We start from the raw sequence: 19,978 nt of genomic DNA, 5'->3' as shown, positions 1-19,978 counted from the left end.
ACAAGCAGAGCATGATTTGAACAGAAGGCCTGGGACAGAAACGTGTTGCAGGAAAAGTGTACTTTCCATTTCCCTCATCAAAGAAAAGATGGTAGGTCCAAGCTACCTGGTTTGGGTAACTGTGTTGTGTTGTTCTCAGTACTACAAACTGTCTTTAAGACTGAGCTCTTGGCCGGCTGGCTTGTACTGTGCTGTGACTTTGGTGCATCTTAAAAGTACTGACACTTTCCATATATCTGTGTTGGTTGGTAAGATGAATCTCTCTCACACACAGGAGGTGAAATATTGCATTCTTCTCTTGGCTTAAATTCAATGAAAAACTAACAGGCGAAGCAAGACCATAAACATTCTGTCTGTATATGAGCAGAAAAAAACCTTACCTCTTTCTTCATCTTCTCAGAGGCATCCCCCATGGCCCTCTTCACAAGAGCCAGCAGTCATCCAAATACCACCAACCCCGTTCCCTGTGGAGCAGACAACACTACGGAGCCTTACCTGCCACACTCACATGCCTACTACGCCCTCTGCTACTGCATCTTGATTTTGGCCATCATCTTTGGGAACGTCCTGGTCTGCTTAGCTGTGCTGAGGGAACGTGCCTTGCAAACCACAACAAACTACCTGGTGGTGAGCCTGGCGGTGGCGGACCTGCTGGTGGCTATTTTGGTGATGCCATGGGTGGTGTACCTGGAGGTGAGTTGGACAGAGCCCTGGGTGACATGGTCTAGGGTGAGGAATCCCTGCCCATGGCACGGAGGTTGGAAGTAGGTGATCCTAAAGTCCTTTCCAGCCCAAACCATTCTGTGATTCTATGATTAACAGAACTTCACCGCAGTACGAGTTTACCATGATACTGTATGTGGGATCATGTTCCCAGTCAAGTCAGTAGTAATGTTTAGGCTGCTCTGTGTGGAGCAGTCCTGGAGCTGGCCTGCAGGATGTGTACAGTTAGGTTGTGTTACAACAAATGATTAAAAAGGGGATAATGGGGGAGAAGAGGAAGGAAGCCATTCCAACAAGACAGACTGGACTCTGCAATCAGATGGGAATTCAAAATATGTTCTTAAAAGTCAAATTTCATTGGACTGGAATAGTCCATCACCTCAAGCATATTCCAGTCTTTAATGAAATCACGATATGCTTTTGCATTAAACTTAGCACTCACTGTGGACAGGGTGAGATTGAGGCACATCTGTGGAGCAGCCTCTGCCCCCATGCAGTACTGTGGTCACAATTTGTGAGCACAAAAGTAGCCCATTCCCTAGTTGTGTTTGAGACCCATTCAAGATTCATTTCTGTCTGTGAAGCTTGGATAATCAAAGTAGCTGATCCAAGAGTCACCCAAACAACAGGCAGAAGACCCCACACGCATCCCAAGCTACCATCCCAGCATTGCACAGTATCTCCTAGAGAGCCAGACTGTAGGACTCCAGCAAGACTAAGATTTAAAAGCCAGTCCAAAGTCATTTAGATACTTGCTGCTGTTTATGGATGAGCGATGCCACCAGTGAAGCAGAAATGGCATCATGCTTCAGTACACTATGGGTCTAGAAATTGCCAAGAAATAATTGTCTCCAAAACCATGTACAATACCTATTCCTCTACTGAATGTTTGCCACCAGGCATCTGAGACCTGGCCATTATTTATGGAGAAGCTAAAGGTGGCTGAATACCTGAGATTTAAATGTTGCTTGTGAACTTTGTGCTTTACACTCAATTTTTAGAGCCATCTGTGGCCTGGACCTTCTCCATAAAATTTGTCATTTTATCAATCATGCAAAGAACTGTGTCTTTCTGAAAGGCCTCTTGGGAAGGCTGTGATAGATCAACTAGAGGAACATTTTATAGTCTCAAAATCCTTATCTCCACCTAGTGAAGTTTATGGCATAAAAATGTGTTCAACACTGTGTCTAGCAATCTCCTGGGGTCAACAGGTAGGTCTAATATACCAATTCTGCTACCCCATTTCTTTACTGACCTCTGATGCAGTGGCTGGTGCACCTGCTTGGCTCACCAAGATGTCCAAGACAGTGGCTTTAGGGTATCCTGCCCACTGGAGTTTGTTGGCATTAAACACCATCATACCTTATAATCATTGTATAAACGGAGGAGGACATGTAGCAGCATGGCCTGGAGCATCCTTCTCCATCTTTGGACAACATCCAGTTCTACCTCCAAAGGAAAAAAAGTTTCTGAAGGTGGTTGTCAAAGGGAGGACAGACAACTGAGTTACTGCAGCTCAGCAGTTTACCACTCCTCAGCAGGCCTGACCACGTGTGTGTGCTCTTAGTTACTCCCACCATGCAAAACCATAAGCAGCCATTTCACAGCTGCAGGGAGCTAACAGCACCCCCAAGAAGATCACTCTTAAACACGAAACACTTAAGTGAGCACGCTTAGATGCACCACTACTCAGATGCCTGTCATCACCTGATGCAACTTCATATTCCTACTTTCCCCCCTATGTGTTCCTCAATACAGCATCATCATACGTATCTGATTTACATTCTTTTGTTTATTTGCAAGGATTTGGGAGAGTGATGGATTTACATAAGCTGATGAATGCACATAAACTGGAAGACTCCTTTACAGTTGGAAAGTTTAAAATAATAATACTGCAGTTTTGTGGATAAAGCAGATGAGGTGAGAACCTGACCTGAATAGTCTTTAGGGAGCTTTAGCATTGCCTTTATCAGAGCCAGGATTTCAACCTGCACTCTATTCCCACTTCTGTTGCATATGCACAGAGGGGTAATGAGAGACCGCATCAGCTCATCTCTCTGTGGTTTGCTCTTATCAACTGTCAAAGAAGAACATTTGACCATCCACCTCACCCAGGCAGTTGTGAGGATTCATTCAATTAATATCTGTGATGTGCTTTGAGATTCCTGGACAAAAGGCATCAGAGGAGTAAAGAACAGGTACCCTGCCAGCACACGAAAACCAGAAATGCACACTAGCAAGTTCTAGCTGCTGTAGCAAAGATGAGCAGAGCAATAAAAGGAATAGCAGAAATAGAATTTTAAAGATTATTAACAAGGCCTGTAATAAAAAGGCTCTTCTTCACTATTAAATTCCAGAATAAATTCTGGGTTTGCATACAGTGCCGGTAAATATTAACTACTTCACTGACTTCAGCAGAGCTAGTGCCCATTTTAGAGGTTGAGGCTGGTGGAAGTGATGGGTTTTAAGCCCAAACATTTTGATCTGTCAAGCATCCTCTTAATACAATCCACAGCTTAGTATGCAGGTGGCATGCTCTGAATGCGTCATCCCTAGAGGGTTCACTTCAAAGCCATTCCCACCACCACCTTCTCGAGTTTTAATGGTTCACATTCTTGGGCTTAAAACCTGAATGTGCTCAGGACCTTGGAAGCTCCCTCTGTTAAGTGCTTGCACAGCAGCAGATGGCTTTCATGCAAACAGCTGGGACCAGCTCCTGGTGAAATACTCTTCAAACTCCACAAACCACACAAACACTGCATTGCATTTTGCCTCACTCTACCAGAAACGCCTCTCACTGCAAACCGCTGCAAAGGCTTCCAGCAGTTACAATTATATATATATATATATATATATATATATATATATATATATATATACATACATATACACACACACATATATATATGTATTTTGAGGTGGTCAAGCAGACCTCAAAAATCTGCAGCTAAAGCAAAAATGGTGTGGGGTTTCTTTGAAAACTGAAAAGAAAAGCTTTAAGAGTTTGGGGCGTTTTTTCTTTCCCTGCTTTTTTAAAGAGAAAACAAAGAAGCCCCATAAGTATCAGAGAACCAAAGATGAAAGCATAGTTCTCTATTACTTTCTGCAAGCCAATTCCTATTCCCCTGCCCTTCAATTCAGGGGTCCTAATGGAAGACTGTTTTCTTCAGTACCCAAATTGTGACACATAGCAGCTGGGTGCAGCAGGCAACAGCCTAAAGACACAGCGCACCTCATCAAGTTTCTGTGCCCAAGTGCTGGCACACTTAAAACCATTTATATTTTCCATGATTATTTCTTGAACAGCTCTGAAAACAACTTGCACAGAGTGAATTCTGTATTTATACAAGTGCATCTCTCTGAAGAGAGCCAAGTCCTTCCTAGGCATCAACACTTGTTGCAGGGTTGACCCACTGCCTTAGAAGCCAAGCTTACTTGTGGCACCCTCTCCCACCTGAGCTGGCATGGGTGTTTTTGAGTGGGTCTTGAAAGCCTCCAAGGGTGGAGCCTGTACAGTCTCGCCAAGCAACTGGCTTCACTACCTCACTGTCCTCATGGTCAGAAAGTTCATCTTCATCACCAGCTTGCGCCTTTCTTTCAACTATGCCTGTTGCCTCTTGCTGTGGAAAACCTGGCCCCAGCTTCATAGTTACCCTTCTCTAACTTTCTTAATAACCTCCCACTAGGGGACTGCCGTTAGTCCTCTACAAAGCCACCTTTTGTCCAAGCTGAACAAGCCCTGTTTCCTTAGGTCCTCACAGGACAAGTGCTCCAGGAACAAGCCCTGTTTCCTTAGGTCCTCACAGGACAAGTGCTCCAGCCCCAGGGACTGTCTTGGTGGCCCTCCACTGGACTCTTTCCTGTTTGCCAGTGTTTTTGCTGTACTTGGGCCACAAAACAAGTGGGTTTGACTTGTTTAGACCACAAGACTCCAGTGGCCTAAATGTAAGCAGAGACACTAGGAATCAGTACCAGTTCCTGATAGCTTCCCAGGATCCAGCTGAACCAGCAGGACCTATGGGATTGAATATTGAAGGCTTTCTCCAGGCAAGGACTTCCCTCCCTCTTTCTCTCCTACCAGCACAGCATTAGATTTGTTTGCTGTAATCATCTAACAAGCTTATCTGTGGAAAGCAGGCTGCCTCCTTGTTCGTCTCCTACAAGGAGGGAGTACTGAGGCAGACCACCTCACTTCAAGCTATCCCCCCCCCGCCCAGGAGAGCAGTTCCACACCGTGCTTGGAACATACTGTTGTCAACTGAAAACGTTATTATCAAGAACTTGGTGGCTAGGCCAAAAAAAAAGGAGCATTTCTCCATCACAAAGATTGGTCACAGCTAAGCTTTCATGATTGCACACTTCAGATTAAACATTCAAAACCACCAGGACAAAAGCTCAACATGGTGGCAAACCAAAACCCTTTATCTGAATAGCTTGTGAGTTCTCACTCAGGTCTAATAATCAAAATCTGTAACTGAGATAAAAATCCAAATAAGGCTTTAGAGAAACCTTGGGTCTCAGGTCTCTCTTTCATACATAAATGCATAAAATTTGCAGCGCTTTTCCAACTCACTGCCTGCAAGAGAACTCCAGCAGCTAAGCTGAGAAACTCTTCCAGCCCTTATTTTTTCTCAGATAATCCTTAATCAAAGGATATATACAGTGATACCAAATTTAAATCAATTTGTCATGCTGGGCCTTAAAGGAAGGGATAGCTGCTATCTATTTCTTCTCCCTCTATAAGAGTAACTAAAAGGCTGAAACTGAGGTGCGGCTCCTTTGCAACCTACCGCTGTGTTATCTTGCGCACAACACAGGTACCTCAGTTTCCCTCTGCACATCACAGTGGACATGAACTCATGTACCTGTTGAGATACCTGGAGGAGACCACCTCTTTACACATAACTTATCAGGACTTGGTGCAGAACAAGGCTGACACTTTTGTGGTTGCTGGTGCAGGTGACCGGAGGAGTCTGGACCTTCAGCCGCATCTGCTGCGATATCTTTGTCACCATGGATGTAATGATGTGCACAGCCAGCATTTTAAACCTCTGTGCTATCAGCATTGACAGGTGAGAGCCAACAGCATCCGGGGGATAGTCTGGAGGTGTGGGACAACCCTGTACCACAGCATAGCAGGGACAAGGAAGCGGGATTTGCACAGGCAGCACTGGGGTGCTCAGGAGCACAAACCTCCCTGCAAGTCTATTACTGCTGCTACTGCTCTTAATATGGCTTGGCCCACCATGTGCTTGAAGATGTCTGCAATTAAGGGCAGACAGGCACAAGCAATAAAACATCACCAGTAGGCAATCAACCACATCCTCATGCTTCTTGAAAGCAGGAACCAGAATTGGTTATCTAATTCCTACTGAGTCTTAAAGAGGGTGTCTCCTCCTGAAGACCTCACTCATGAAGTTTTAATGAACAAAATCCTGCCATACTCATAGGGAGGGGGTGATGATTACTGCTGTATAATCTTCAGCCTTGCCCTTCTTTTCTGCATCTTGAAACTTAGCCTATTTAAAGCCATGCCGAGGGCAGGGAGCCAAGACCTTGCTGCACATGGTACTGTTAGGACCGAGAAGTGGGGGAAGGAAAAAACACTGCATGCTGTACCTTTGTAATATGTAGCTAAAGGGTAATTGTATGAAGCAGCTCTCAACGCTGGGTTGGTCTGGAGTACCAGCCCCTGGGCTACCCTAACGACAAGACTTCTGTGCCTTCCTTGCTGAGCTGCATCCCCTGAGGCACTCTGGCAGCTGAAGGCCCTGGACACCTACCCATGGGCTCTGTCAGTAGGGCCAACACTAGAGCGGGCAGCTGAGGCACAGAGTGCAGCAAGCTGTGGCTGCTCCAAGACTGCTCTTTCCCAGCAGTGTGCACATATAACCTTAGGGGCTTCCTGGGGTTTCTAGATCCATCTGGTATCCCAAACCTTGTAGCTTCACAATGCCAGCAGATCTGCAGAGTGTTTCTCTGCAGTGCTGCCAACTAACTCTGATTTCCTCTGTTCCTCCTCCCAATGCCCCACTTATCATTTCTACAAATTGCTGATCCCATCATCTGGTCTCCTTTCCTCTTCCATTTATCTCTTTACCACGTTCACCATCATGTTCCCTATGTGGCTTTCATTTCTCCTTTTAAAACCTGGTCCTTTTCCTCCCTCCCTCTTTCTGGAGCTGGTTTGGCCCACAGATACACCGCAGTGGTGAAACCAGTTCAGTACCAGAACAGCACTGGGCAGAGCTCCTGCAGGAGGGTGTCTCTCATGATCGTGATAGTCTGGATGCTGGCATTCGCAGTCTCATGCCCTCTCCTCTTTGGCTTCAATACTACAGGTAGGTGGCGTCCTTGAACAGCAACATCCAGTGAGGGGTTGAAAATGGAGCTGCCCTGCGTACAGGCAGGTCATTTAACATGGGTCCTGCACACTTTCCAAGTTACGGGAAATTTTGGGAAACTGGAAAGCACACTATAGTGAGAAAAATCTCTGATGCTGAGCACATGTGCTCTTGTCTTATGAGCTTGCCATTTACTCAGGCAGACACTGACTATTGCTCTGACGACAGACCTGCCTTCTTTACTGCCAAATCAATGTCCGTCAGAGCATCTGGACCTACAGATCCCTCCAGTCACTGGAGCAAATCTCCAGATATGCAGCACATCCAGGACACATCAGACTTACTGCATCTTGCCGATATCAACAGCTCCAGACACAGTTTTAAATGTGGTACAGGACAGATTCCTACCCAGCAAGGACTGCATACTGGCACTGCTTGTGAGAAATCTCCTTCCCATCCAGAGGGCTGCTTCCTCACCTAATCCCTTGAGGAAAGGAAACAATTTAGCCTCCTCCTTGGGATCAGGTTGATCTCTTTCCCCTCACCTAGGGCAGCCCATTCTCCCTGGAGGCAGAGGGGTAGGAGAGCCTTCCTCCCCTCTGAGCCACAAGCAGAAGTCCTCTGCTCCCCATCCATCTTATATACAATGCTTGAGGTGAGAAGAGAACAGGGAGTGGGAAGGACTGCTGTTCCCCTCCTTCCTGGTCCAGACAGATGAGGGTGAAGGCACACCTTTGCAGCCAGACAGCTCAGAGGCTGTCAGAGGAATAGGAGAAAGGATGGGAATAGACATGAGAGAAGAAAAGCAGGAAGATCCATGCTGGGTCATGCTAAATGGCCCTAGGTGGTCCCTTTTAAGCATCAGTTAGGTGAGTGGGTAGGACACAACTAATTTGCAACAACAGAGATAAGAGACACATGCACTCCTTAGACTGCCTTTGTCCACTGGACACCTTTCGGCTTGCATTGCTAGTACACCGAAGACCCCTTGTACTAAACCAAAGCAGCTCTCTCCTCTTTCTCTTTCTCTTCTCCTCCCCAGGGGATCCCACTGTCTGTTCCATATCCAACCCTAGTTTCATCATCTACTCCTCTTTGGTGTCCTTCTACCTCCCCTTCCTGGTGACCCTGCTGCTCTATGTCCGGATTTACCTCGTGCTCAGACAGAGACAAAAGAAGCGAACCCTCACCCGGCAGGGCAGCCACAACGCCAGCACCAAACCGTGTTATGCACACAAAGTAAGATTCATATGAATACAGAAGGAGCTGTCAAACAGGGCAGGGCATGCATGATCTCTTCTGCTTAAAGGGTCAAAGCACAGAACAGAAAGCATAAAGAAGGGACATGGCATGTTTTCATTCCATCCCTCATCCATACACCATGATATTTGAGATGCAGAAGCTCCAGTTAAATCCTTTTCAGCCCTCTAGAAAGAGGATACTCCCTGTGTATCTCTGCTCTCTAGAAACAGGGCACAGGCTACTTCAGTATTTCTTCAGAGCAGGGCTTTATCAGCCAAGCAGAAGTCTGGCTAATTTCTTCACTTATCGATTTTAATGTCTTCATTTATTGGTTTTTGTTGTGTGAAGCTTTGTTCTCAGGGCTCCACAGGCTTTAACCTAGATTATTAAACAAGAAAAACCAAAACAAAACAACTCTTCATCTGACAGACTTAAGAGGTCAAAATGCTTGTGGTGCATGGAGCATTTGTTCCACTGACCTTTCTAGATGAAATATCTGCAACCATGGGAACCAGCACAGCGGTTTGAAAGGGATTGCTTGGTCACGCATATCCACTTGTTTTACCCATTTCTCACAGTGAAGCTGCATTAATAAAAGTGGGGGGTGTGTTCAGGGAAGCAGGGCCAACACAAAAGTACAAGTGTAAGGTTAGCAGAGCGGGTGTTTCAGCTCTACTTGTTCTCATACTTCTCCTCAGTGCGATGGAAGCAGAGAGTTGTCCAGTGCTGGTTCACCCCTCTGATAAGCCAGATCAGTCTAGAGGATAAGGCGCAAAACCTAAGAAGCAAGTGGGGCTCCTACAACTTTCCTTGTCATCCTTTAACCCAGTGAATGGTTTGGAAGGTTCCCAGCCTCTGTGTGGAATCCTCTTTTGCAGGAACACTTGGAGAGAAAAGCTTTGCCAAGCAGATGCCCAGGCACCTTTTCCCCCTGTCTCCCACTCAAATGCTCAGGCCAGGAGATGTCTACCCATAGGAAGTTGCTGACTATCCTCAGCCTGCAGCGGTACCGCAGCTTCTGCCATGAGGCATCCCTCACCAAGACACCCAGGAGCACACAACACAGCAGGCTGGAAGAGAGGAGAAGAAGCACCAAGCCAGGACTGGAGGTACGGAGGCTCAGCAATGGCAAGACCATCAGCTCTTTGAAGCTAGCACACCAGCAGCCCCGGCTGATCCAGCTTCGGGAGAGGAAGGCTACGCAGATGCTAGCTATCGTCCTGGGTGAGTGAGAGCCACTCTATCTAGTGGGGGCCAAGGGGTGATGGTTTGGGACTTGCAAGTTCAAGGAATCTCCTAATACAGTATTGAGCTTTAAAAAATGCAAGCCAAGCCCAGACTTCAGCTTTACTGCTCCACAAACTCAGGAGAGACAGAGATGGAGCATTTAGGGATCTAGGGAAATGCTCTCAGATGTTGAGAGGCAAGTAAGTTAGTATTGTATTTGCTACGTTATGTTACCCTTTTGTTTTAAACCAGTGGCCAAAGATCCCTGCTACAGGCAGCAACAGCCAACATCTTTGCTTTCCCATTTCCTTTATTATAAAGCTGAAACAGTCCTAAGTTTCCGCACATGCAGCAGCCCTCAGGTCCAATTACAGAAGGGGAAACTGAGGCAAGGAGCTTCAGAGGAACCAGCTCATAGAGCTGGATAGAGAAACCAAGGAGAACGGTGCCCCAGTCACCTGCCGGGGTCACCAGACACACCGCTTCCCCTCATTAACTTGGTAGTAGCAGGGAAGTAATGCAGCCTCATTGTAACTGATAAAAGCAGCTAATGCAGCAGTCTTTCCCCCTAAGTTGTGGCCACTGTCTTTTTGTCAATTGAGGCCACTTCTGAAGCTGCACCCATCCATTCACATACCTGATCCCAAGGAGCTGAAGCTCTTGCTAAGTCCCTCTGTCTCAGTAACGTCACCTTCAGCACCTCCCAAATGCAGACAAACGCATGGAAACGGTGAGAGGATGGAGGGAGAGGACACAGGTCAGTGCCCTCTACCTTTCTGAGTAGTTGTTTCCCTAAAGTCCTGGATTGTTTTCTCCCTCTCTCTAAACCCAGGAGCATTCATAGTCTGCTGGCTGCCCTTCTTCTTGATTCACATCCTCAACACCCACTGCCCATCCTGCCACGTGCCCCCAGGGCTTTACAGTGCCAGCACCTGGCTTGGCTACGTGAACAGCGCCCTCAACCCCATCATCTACACAACCTTCAACACCGACTTCCGCAAAGCCTTCCTCAAGATCCTCTGCTGCTGACCGCGGGGCTGGCACCGGGCTGCACGGGCTGCGGTTTGTGGTACAAGTGCTCCCCACTTCTGGGGAAGGAGGAGAAGACACAGAGGCAAACCAGTGAGTCCCTCAGCACTGGGCACTGAGAGGCAGACCCGGGTGTGCAATGCAAGATCAGCCACCACATGGGACCAAAGCAGACAGCGTCTCATCTCCCTGCCTGTGGGCTGGGAATGCATTTGGCTTCCCAGTGCTGGAACCTCAGCCTGCAGAAGGCACCCAGCTCATGCACAGCAGTCCTAATAGAGGGCAGAACATGACCTGTTCCTTAAGGATCCTATCCCTTTAATAGTGAGCCAACTCAGAAAGAGAGCACTGATAGAGAAATGACAACATCCTTGTCTCTGGCAAAAGGCTTACCGATAGAACTGGGTCAGTCTCAGTGCTTGAGTAAATTGCCCCAGTTGCAAGTGAAACCTTCCCTTGTGCTGCCAGGTTGTATTTTATTGCTCCTTGCAAGACAGAGAGGTGGCTACCATCCCTCTGGTAGGTCAGGTCTCATGAGAAGCGTAGCACTATCACAAGCGTTCCCTCTCTTCCTAACCCAAAGGCCAGCGATAGATTGGCCACTACTTAACTACCACACACCCAGTTGTCTACTGGGGCCACTAACTAATGAATAAGGCCTAGGATAGCTCCAGTCATGCCTGCAATAGATTCAAACCTGTTTTTTTTTTCACCTGGGACAGGTTGCATGCACCTTGCCTTGAAATTTGTTCGTGGTCTCTTTGGAACCAATCTCTGCACTCCTGTCCTCATTAGGAGCACTGTTAGGTTATGTGCTTGTCCTCTCCTGATAACTCCTGTTACAGCCCCCACCTGGGGAACAGCTGTTTCAGTAACACCCCTCCCTGTAGGAAAGGATGTGTGCCACAGGATCAGACCTGGGACTCTCTGGCTCCCCTCACCGATATACCTGTCAGCACACAGGGCATCCATACATCCCAGCTTCCAGGAGCTGGCCAAATATAACCATGCCATGGTCTCCTTTCCCAGCAACATTTTACAAAGCCATCTCCAGTAGCTCCTGGATGAAAACACCAGACAAGCCCTGCTGTACCATTTAAGCTGGTCTCATGTCAGGGCACACTAATGTTCTCCTTGTATAGACAAACTTGACCTGGGACAGCCTCTACACATTTCTCTCATTTCCACCCTCCTCACTGTATTGCATCAGAGGCTCCAGCTCTCACTTCCAAAACCAGGCTTAGCTGTGCTGTTAGCCACACTTGTTTGACAGCTTTGGATGTACTGTGTGTGTTGTCTCTGCCTGTGTCCATGCCACAGCTCCTCATCCAGGAAGGGCTTCTTCTCTTTCCTAGTATAAAGCCAAACCCATTCTCTGCCTCTGGAGCACATAGCAGAGATCTAGCTGCTTCTCTTGTTTGTCTGGGCTTTGGGAGAAGATGCTCGTGGACAGCATGTGTTGTTTGCCTGGGGGAGTGCCCTCCATACTGTATTGTAATTGTCAATCTAATAAAACACAGATGTAACTGGAAGGTTTGGTACCTTTGTGCCCCTCCTTAAGCCTTTTCTCAGTGGTAGCCCCCTTAGCACTTTCCCTGTACAAAATAATCATCTGCCTGGAGACCTGTAATAGGCCCTCATTATTACTTGCATTTTACTTGTAGCTGGGAAAGAAATCAATGGCTGTTTTAAGCACTTCCAGCAGACGAATGCTGAAAATATGGTCAATCAGTTTCCCAGCTATGCCAGGCAGGCGTGTGGTACTGTTTACTCCATCTGCTCATAGGTGCTGGGTAACATGGGAGCTACTCGGCACACAGGATATTGTGTGAATCAGCCTGTGGACAGATTGCTGCTCAAGTAATTCTCATTAAAATGCTTCATAACACAGATCACCAGAGACCAGTTTCAGTTGCTTACTGGAAAGGTGGAAATAAGGAAAAAGACCTTTTAAAGCACGGCTAGGTCTGTTTCAAGCCCTGCCCTAGCATCTCTCAGGTGTCACGTTCACTCTGATCTTATTTGAATTTGAACTTGTTCTTCAAGCAGTGAATCCCAAGGTGATTCAGGATAGAGGTGAGGAAAAGGAGATGTGGTAGGAGACCAAGCAGTATTTTGGTACTCACACACCTCTGAGGGATGGGGAAGGTTCTGTATCTAAATATATAGTTCTTTGTTTAATAGTTAAGATTTGAACTGTGAGTCACAGAACTGACAGTGATCACTTGACCTATAACTATGGAAGAAAAGAAAAAAGGCACCACAAATCCCACCCATAATTACAGTAACTTAACTCCAAAAGAAAACAGCATCTCCCCCCCCCCCCCCAATACTGCTTGAGCTCCATGCCACGTTTTACAATGGCAATAAGAACACACAGGAAAGGCCAAGAAACAGAAGCAATCAAAGCTGCAACCAGTTGATGCCCCCCACCCCTCCCCAGCGAGCCAGAGGGACACCTGAGGAGCCCCCCAGGACCTCTGCTTCACACACCCCCCACTCATGTACTTCCCATTTTTTAACTGAAATGCCTCCTCCTGACATTCATTTTCAACATTTTCATCTTTGCTGTTTGCATCCCCCCCACCTCACTCTGTGACTGACTGCAAAAGGAGAGGTGAGCCCTGACTGTGCTCTGCTGAAGAACCACAGGCTGTTTAGATGCTGGCATTCGCTTTAGAAGAGCTTTTGGAGAATGCAGAAAGCTCCTCTCTGGCAGAGAGAAAGAGGGAGCTCAGAGACTGCCGCAGGCTCTAGATATTTCCCAGTGTCAGGAGACCTGCTCTGACAGCACAGCTGGGCAGACATGCAGGCACAGCAAAAGGTCCTGAAGCCTGTGCTCACCTTCACTCTGCTCCAGCTGGCAGCAGGAATGGGCTACCTAAAGTCGCCTATGCTGGATGCCGTTTGTAAATGGGCCAGCAGACAGAAGAGCCAGGAAGCATCTCTACTGTAGCTGAGGAGAGTTAAGCCCCTTCAGAGCTGAAGGAGAGCTGGCAAAACCCACTGGGAACAGCAGCCACCCCTGCAAAGGTACAAGGCAGCTATCCAAGGCTGCCTGTCTAGACACAATTACAGCACGCCTGAGAAATGGGCTGAAAAATGCCATTTATCCCCTGCCTTCACCATTTCTCCAGGCAGCCGTGTGCCCCAGCTCACAGAGCCACGAGCTCTGACTGAGCTCGTGTGTGCCAGCTCACGGAGCCACAGGGTCTGTTTGAGCTGCAGGAGCCCAGGCAAATGAGGCTCACAGTGAATTATGCTTGCTCAGGTTAGCAGGCACATACAGCACCACACAGCGACATGGACAAAGCCACAGGGGTACATCAATGGGAGGTGTGACATGTATGCATCAAGTTTACTGCTTCCATCTGTGATGCTGCAATCTGGGGACTCCTGAGCAGCACAACCCACCCAAGCACATGTGTGCACCTTCCCTTAGAGGGATGTGGGATCCTGTTAATGGCTGCAGCTTGAGGTGCTTTCATTTCAGTGCATAAAACATGTAAACAAAATGGCTTATGAATCCATAGTTCAGAATAGGAGTTTTTGATGAGTGTGTGACAGGAGCCTGGCTCTGGGCTGGGAAGGACAGCCATCCAGGCAGCAACCTGCTCTCCATGGCGTCTCTCAACCCGCAACCTCTCTGTGTGATAGCTATGATGATAGAGGGTGTTTTAAGATGAGTACTGATTGCCTGAAAAGGCAATGCAAGGCAACCCACCCCAATCAACTTTCAGTCACTCACTCCTACAAGCATGGCAGGCAGAAATAAGCAGACAGCATCTCCATAGCTCACCACCACCCCTTCACAGACCACCAGAACTTTCTATTTAGGCTGCTATATGGTGTCTATCATAACTCTTTCTGTGGCTTGTTTGGATACAGGTGCAACAAGAGATGTCAAATGATCAGAGCCCCACATGTGTGCCATGGTTCTCAGCTGTGTTCTCAAGGCCACAATTTACACTTCAGGTCTACCAGCAAAAGCACAGGTTACCCGTTACTAAAACCTTCAGTGGTACCAGGCACCCAACTGCAGCCATCCAGAGCTCAAATCAGCAGTTCTTACATCAAGCTTTACATTGTAAAAGGTAAACAGAGGGGAAACCATAAACTACTCACCCCTCTTGGAGACAGCAGGAGGAATCCGGTCATGTACTAAACAGGTGAACACAAAGGCGCACGGGGCAGAAGATAAAACTATCTTTGAAGGAAAGCTGCCTACTGGGAAGGCAAGAGAATGATGGAGGAGGCAGATTTCACCTGCTAGCATGGCCCTGATGCTCTCTGCAGGTGATACTGCCCAGCTAAGATGCTCCAGCGCACCTTGCAGCAGCTGTAGGACATGTTGTATTAACAATCCCAGCTGCAGCCATGTGTTACAAACCACTTTTGCAGACTACAACAGGGACAAAGCAAAGTTTTGCAGAAAATCTTATGTCTCCAGCTAATCCTCCATAGACTCCTTAGGGGATGGACAGGCCAGCTACTCAGCTGAGCTCAGCTGGACCCCACTGCGGGGCTAAGCATGAGTAGCATAGCGCACTCACAGAGTCTGCTGTGTTACAGCTTCTCTGAGAGGGATCAGTGATGTGGGGACCTGCTTCCCACAGCTGGGCTCAGCACAACCTCTTCAGGCTAACAGCTCCTCTGGAAGGGACAGCCTTGTGCAAGACAGAGCTTGGTTTAAGCTCGTTTGCAAAGCAAAGCCCCATCTCAGTTACTGTTACTGATGTGACCATGTTTGAAGTTCATCTCATCAATGCCAGCATTTTGAGGAAGGATCAACAGGCTGCAGGCTGCTGATTCTGATGGTGCTTAGAAACATACTAATAGGAATTGTGGACATCTGGAGGATGCTGGTACCGATCTGATTAATTTCACCCAAGTCTATGATGATTTGTTCCCAAAATTACAGGCTCTGGCAGCCTTCAGCCTGAAAACACTCCTGGCTGTGAGGAGCCTCATCTCCCAGAGAGAATGGACACATCAGTTCTTTCTTAGACAAGCACAAGCATCCTAAATCTGAACTAGCCTTTGAGTGAGCCATTGAAGTGAACTTCTTATCTAATTGTAATGATGAACTAACGTAGTTGTCATCTCTTGGTGCTATCTTACCACCTGACCTGCTGCCTTAGGAGCAAAGGAAGGCTGACAAGGCTGCAGGCAATTCAAGGTGTGAGGGATTCAAAGCAGTGCTTCTTCAAAGTCAGCACTGGCTGCTAAGTACATCTTGCTGAATGACACTGAACAGGAGGTAGAAGATATATCCCTGACCAATCCTGCCTCTCAAATGCCACTGATCCAGCTGTGCTGTTACTCTCCAGTCAATCTCAATTCAACACAGAGCAGTGACCTTTCTTGTTCTGCTTTCCTGGCATCACTCATGCCAGTTCCTTGGTTTCACACCACCTCGAGCACCAGAACAGGAGCCCATTAACTCTGATGCCAACCACACCTTTCTCCAATGGGGATGCTCTTTCTCCCAGGCCCAGGTGAGAAATTCTCCCAAGCTTCTGTCAGTTTTAGTAAGTTTCACCCCACAGCTGTGAGCACGGCACATTGAAGAGCGCAGATAAAGGCTACTTTGGACTGGGCAGAAGCACACTTACATTTCTTCCATTTCCATCTGCCACCCTGTGCCAGTGGGCTGCTCACCTTGCTATGCCTCAGCTGAGAGGCAGCAGAACTTCTGTCTGTGAGGGACAGGCAGGTGCTTAATGCTGCAAGACTCCCTTGAATGCACTGCGCTGTGAGGAACAGCAGAGCCAGGTATCAGGATGAGTCCAGCGCTCAGTCTCAGGTCTGAAGGCCACCAGCATTACTCTCTACGCTCCTTTCGTGAATGGCAGTATAGCAGCCATTGCTAAACTCCCTGAACAACAACGGAATGCTTCTTCCTCATCAAGGCGTGTGTGAAACAAGGGATGTAAAAAGGGACATACCAGTGTCTTCTGCAACTTGATGCTGGCAATGCTACACTTGGGCATACTACACAGCTCCCACTCCTTTCTTTGCTGGCCTTGCCAAATCCTAGTCATCCTGTTTGCCTATGCTCCTTCCTCCCAGACGGTCCATCTCCTGCTCCCCTCCTTGAAGATGCTGCATCTCTTTGAAGGCTTCGGCTGCCTGCCAGTCCCTGTTCTCTCCCATCTCAGTTCACTCAGCTTTGTCTGAGGAAAGCATGTGTCTTTTCTAAGGGTCGGTTTCCTCAGCTGTTTTTTGGCACATGGTAGCATTACATTTGACATTACATTGTAGATGGTTCCATTCTGGTCTGGAAGGGCAGCATGAAGAGCTCAGGACAGATTTGTGGCCTCTGCTGACTTCCTGCAAGATGTTGGCTACATCACTTCAATTACCTCATCAAAAGGTAAATCAGCTGCTCTCCTGTGGAAGGAGGCAGTAACGAGCACAGAGAATCGCTACAAAGACAGCTTCATGTCATGCTTTGTGATATATGTCTAATACCCCAGAAAAGGCAGTCAGCTCAAGAGCAGAAGGTATCACATACACAACACTGGAATGGCTCCAGGAACCCTGCAAAGGACCTTGAAACCACTCCTTTCTTTAGTGAAAATCTGTGCTGGGCCATTATATCTAAAGAATGTAGTTTTTGGATCTCTCCTTGAGCACCCATCCGCAAATCAACCTGCTCTGCAAGTACAAACAGGTGAGATACACCTTGTAGAGCCGCAGGCAAGATCCATAGCCACTGCCTTTCCCAGCACACTGGCCATCCCCTAGACCAGAAAAGGCTATGCACTGCAGCAGGGGGATAGGGAAGACAGGAAGCAGGCTAATCCTCAGCTGTCTGGCAGATAGAAAGGCCTCTAGTTATCATTTCTTTACCTATGGCCCTCTCCCCATCACATAGTCTCTTACATTTTCAGGCTGAAGTCTGGGATAACCCTTGTTAACCAGACAACCCCTTATCCAAACCTGCTTCCCAAATGGCCCTGCACAATGTTCTGACACACAAATGGCTGCCAAACAAAGAGCAGGCTTTCTTTGAAGTTTGTGAAATGATGGCCAGAGAGCAAGGCCAGGAGATGGAGAAGGTAAATCCGAAGTGTGACAGCACATCCCACTGTGTTGCACCTTCACCTGACCGGTCTAATTAAATCATACAGGCGACAGATATAGAAGTAACCAGGCAGTCCATCATCACCTCACTGTGAGGCAGGGAAGGTATTGCCTATTGCCTTTCCCAGCCAATGTGCCACTAGGGAGGACACTGTGCCCTCTGACAGATGCCACTCACACTGGCAACAGCAACAGGGAAGCAAGAGCATTTTGTTGCAGGAAGATGTTAACCAGTTTTGTGCCAGTGCCAACTTTGCCTGTCTAGGTCCAACTTCTCAAAGGGATTTAACTTCACTCTCCTTTAGTTTGAAAAGTCCTATCATGCCTACAGAATGTGCTTACGGAAAGATGGCTACGTGCTTGAACGTCTTTAGTAGTCTGTAGAAGTACCGCATTACCAGAAGAGATGAAGTCCCAGGTGAATTATGTAGATCACTCCCGATGCACTACAAATGAGACCATAAAACTGGCCTGCACCATCATCTGCTTTGTGTATGCATTCCGTATCGCAGAGGTAACCTCTCTGAAATTACTAAAAGGAGGGTTTAAACATTTTGTTGGGCCTTTTGTCATGTCAGGTCATAAATAAAAAATCAACAGGGTTCCAGAAGGAAAAAAATAGCTTCCCAATACTTAAAACCACCTCTGAAACACCCCTGCAACCCATTTCTTTTACGCATAAACCCTCCATGATCTGAAAACCCTCTGGATTTCAAAGATGTAGAAATAAACAGAACACCCTGATGGAACACTTCCAGTCTTTGGCAGCTCCTGTAATCCTGTAAAGCCACAGTTGAGCAGAACTAGAAACTGCCAGATAACGCTTGATATGACCCAACACAGACACCTTGTCCTAGTAATTTAGAGGATGAATGTGTGGGGGGAGAAATTACGTACCTGAAGGAAAGGAGAAAACATTTTAGTCATAAACCGATATGATCTTTTTTTCCTTAACACATTTTAAAGCACATCTTTGAAACTGCTGAAGAGTTGCAATATTAAAATAGCTCCGAAAGGAGTAAGTTACTGAGCAGAATAGCAATAAAGCGGTCAGAAGGGCACAGGACTTAGCATTTAGTATGCAGCCCTGCCAGTTACTCTCATCAGAAACATGAAGGTTTTTTAATTGCCTTCAAGAGGAATGTTACACCAGAAGTTGTTAAGAGAAGGATGTTCCAGGCTCTGATGCTTTTGTAACACACCACCTCTTTTGTATTCTGCTCTGCTCTTTTGTATTCTGCCATTTGGGGAAGGATGGCAGTCAAGGATGTTTTTACAGTCTTAACTGCTAAGTGAAGTTAATTTAGCACAGAAATTTTTTCCACTCCTTATTCATTCCAATCTTCACTTCCCCATGAAAAGTTTAGGGTTTTTTCCATGTAGTTTTCTTCCCCATATTAAAACAAGAATAAAATATAAAACTGTCTAAGTTAGCAAGATAAATGTTGTTTATTTTTTACAAAGTGAACTAGGAAGACCAAAAGATTGAAAACTTGGGTAAATACAACACATTAACCCTGAAACAGTGCAGTTCTTTACTGTTTGTTAGATAATAAGGAGACGTAGGTAGATTTTCTCCAATAGGAAACTTCACTTTGTGCAGCTGTGGTACACACATGCACACACATACAAGATAAGCAAATGGGAAAACCTGATTGGAATGACTGGAGACTGAACAGGAACACAGCAGTATGGGAAGACTTGAAGGCCAGAGCAGATTGATGAGAATGGCATGTTACTGGCACTTAGCTTAGCAAGTCACTAAGATTGCAGTATAGCTCTGTGCTGCTTCTCAGGACACCCAGGTTGGGAGACAAAGAAAAATGAATAAATCCTCATGATTTACAGAGATGGGGAAGAATGGGGGGACTGATCATAGCTAGCTCCCAAAAGGTACGAAATAACACTCTGAAACTAGCAATAGGGATACCAGCCTAAGAAGAATGCAGGCACAACAGCTAGCAGCCTTTATCCTCCATGTCTTTACAGAGCATCCCTAGCAAACCTCTGGACACAAGCACCTTGGTACCTGAGTGCTGGGCTCATGCATGTTGGTGATTTGAGTATATGGATATGAAAGTGCTAGAGAACGAAAAGCTTTAAAATAGCCCCTGCCCCCAACCCCCCATAAGGTTTCGCACTGACATTTGCAACACTGTAGGAACAGGAACAAGCACTGCAAAGTCTCAACATTACCACCATATTCTTCATTCCTCCTGAAGGAAGCATAAACCGTTTTTTGTTTCATTAGAATTCCCTGCCTTTTAAGATAGGCACGCCTGCTACCTCACACTGTATATCCAGAGCACCATCTCTGTATTTCC

At 46.9% G+C, this 19,978-nt stretch overlaps 1 protein-coding gene across 1 annotated transcript; it reads left to right on the top strand.

Annotated features, from left to right (window-relative positions):
* The first annotated feature begins 411 nt into the window (after nucleotides 1-411).
* DRD3 (dopamine receptor D3) lies at nucleotides 412-11,305 on the top strand. The gene is made up of 6 exons (XM_061453974.1): nucleotides 412-693; nucleotides 5,683-5,795; nucleotides 6,922-7,064; nucleotides 8,110-8,306; nucleotides 9,188-9,533; nucleotides 10,369-11,305. Exons 1-6 carry the CDS (start codon nucleotides 412-414, stop codon nucleotides 10,563-10,565), a joined length of 1,278 nt encoding a protein of 425 aa, XP_061309958.1. The 3' UTR covers nucleotides 10,566-11,305.
* The last annotated feature ends 8,673 nt before the right edge of the window (nucleotides 11,306-19,978 follow it).

Source organism: Pezoporus flaviventris, unplaced genomic scaffold, assembly GCF_033815535.1.
Source record: "Pezoporus flaviventris isolate CSIRO_AGI_PZ_B2104156 unplaced genomic scaffold, CSIRO_AGI_Pfla_v1 ptg000015l, whole genome shotgun sequence".
Lineage (NCBI taxonomy): Eukaryota > Metazoa > Chordata > Aves > Psittaciformes > Psittacidae > Pezoporus > Pezoporus flaviventris.
The sequence above is the reverse complement of the archived record's forward strand: the minus strand, read 5'-3'. Positions and strand labels throughout refer to the sequence as shown.

Coding starts and splice junctions, on each gene's coding strand:
- DRD3 (XM_061453974.1), top strand. CDS start 412: ATGGCCCTCTTCACAAGAGCCAGCAGTCATCCAAATACCACCAACCCC. Junction 5,796..6,921: donor TGTGCTATCAGCATTGACAG/GTGAGAGCCAAC, acceptor TTTGGCCCACAG/ATACACCGCAGTGGTGAAAC. Junction 7,065..8,109: donor CTTTGGCTTCAATACTACAG/GTAGGTGGCGTC, acceptor TCTCCTCCCCAG/GGGATCCCACTGTCTGTTCC.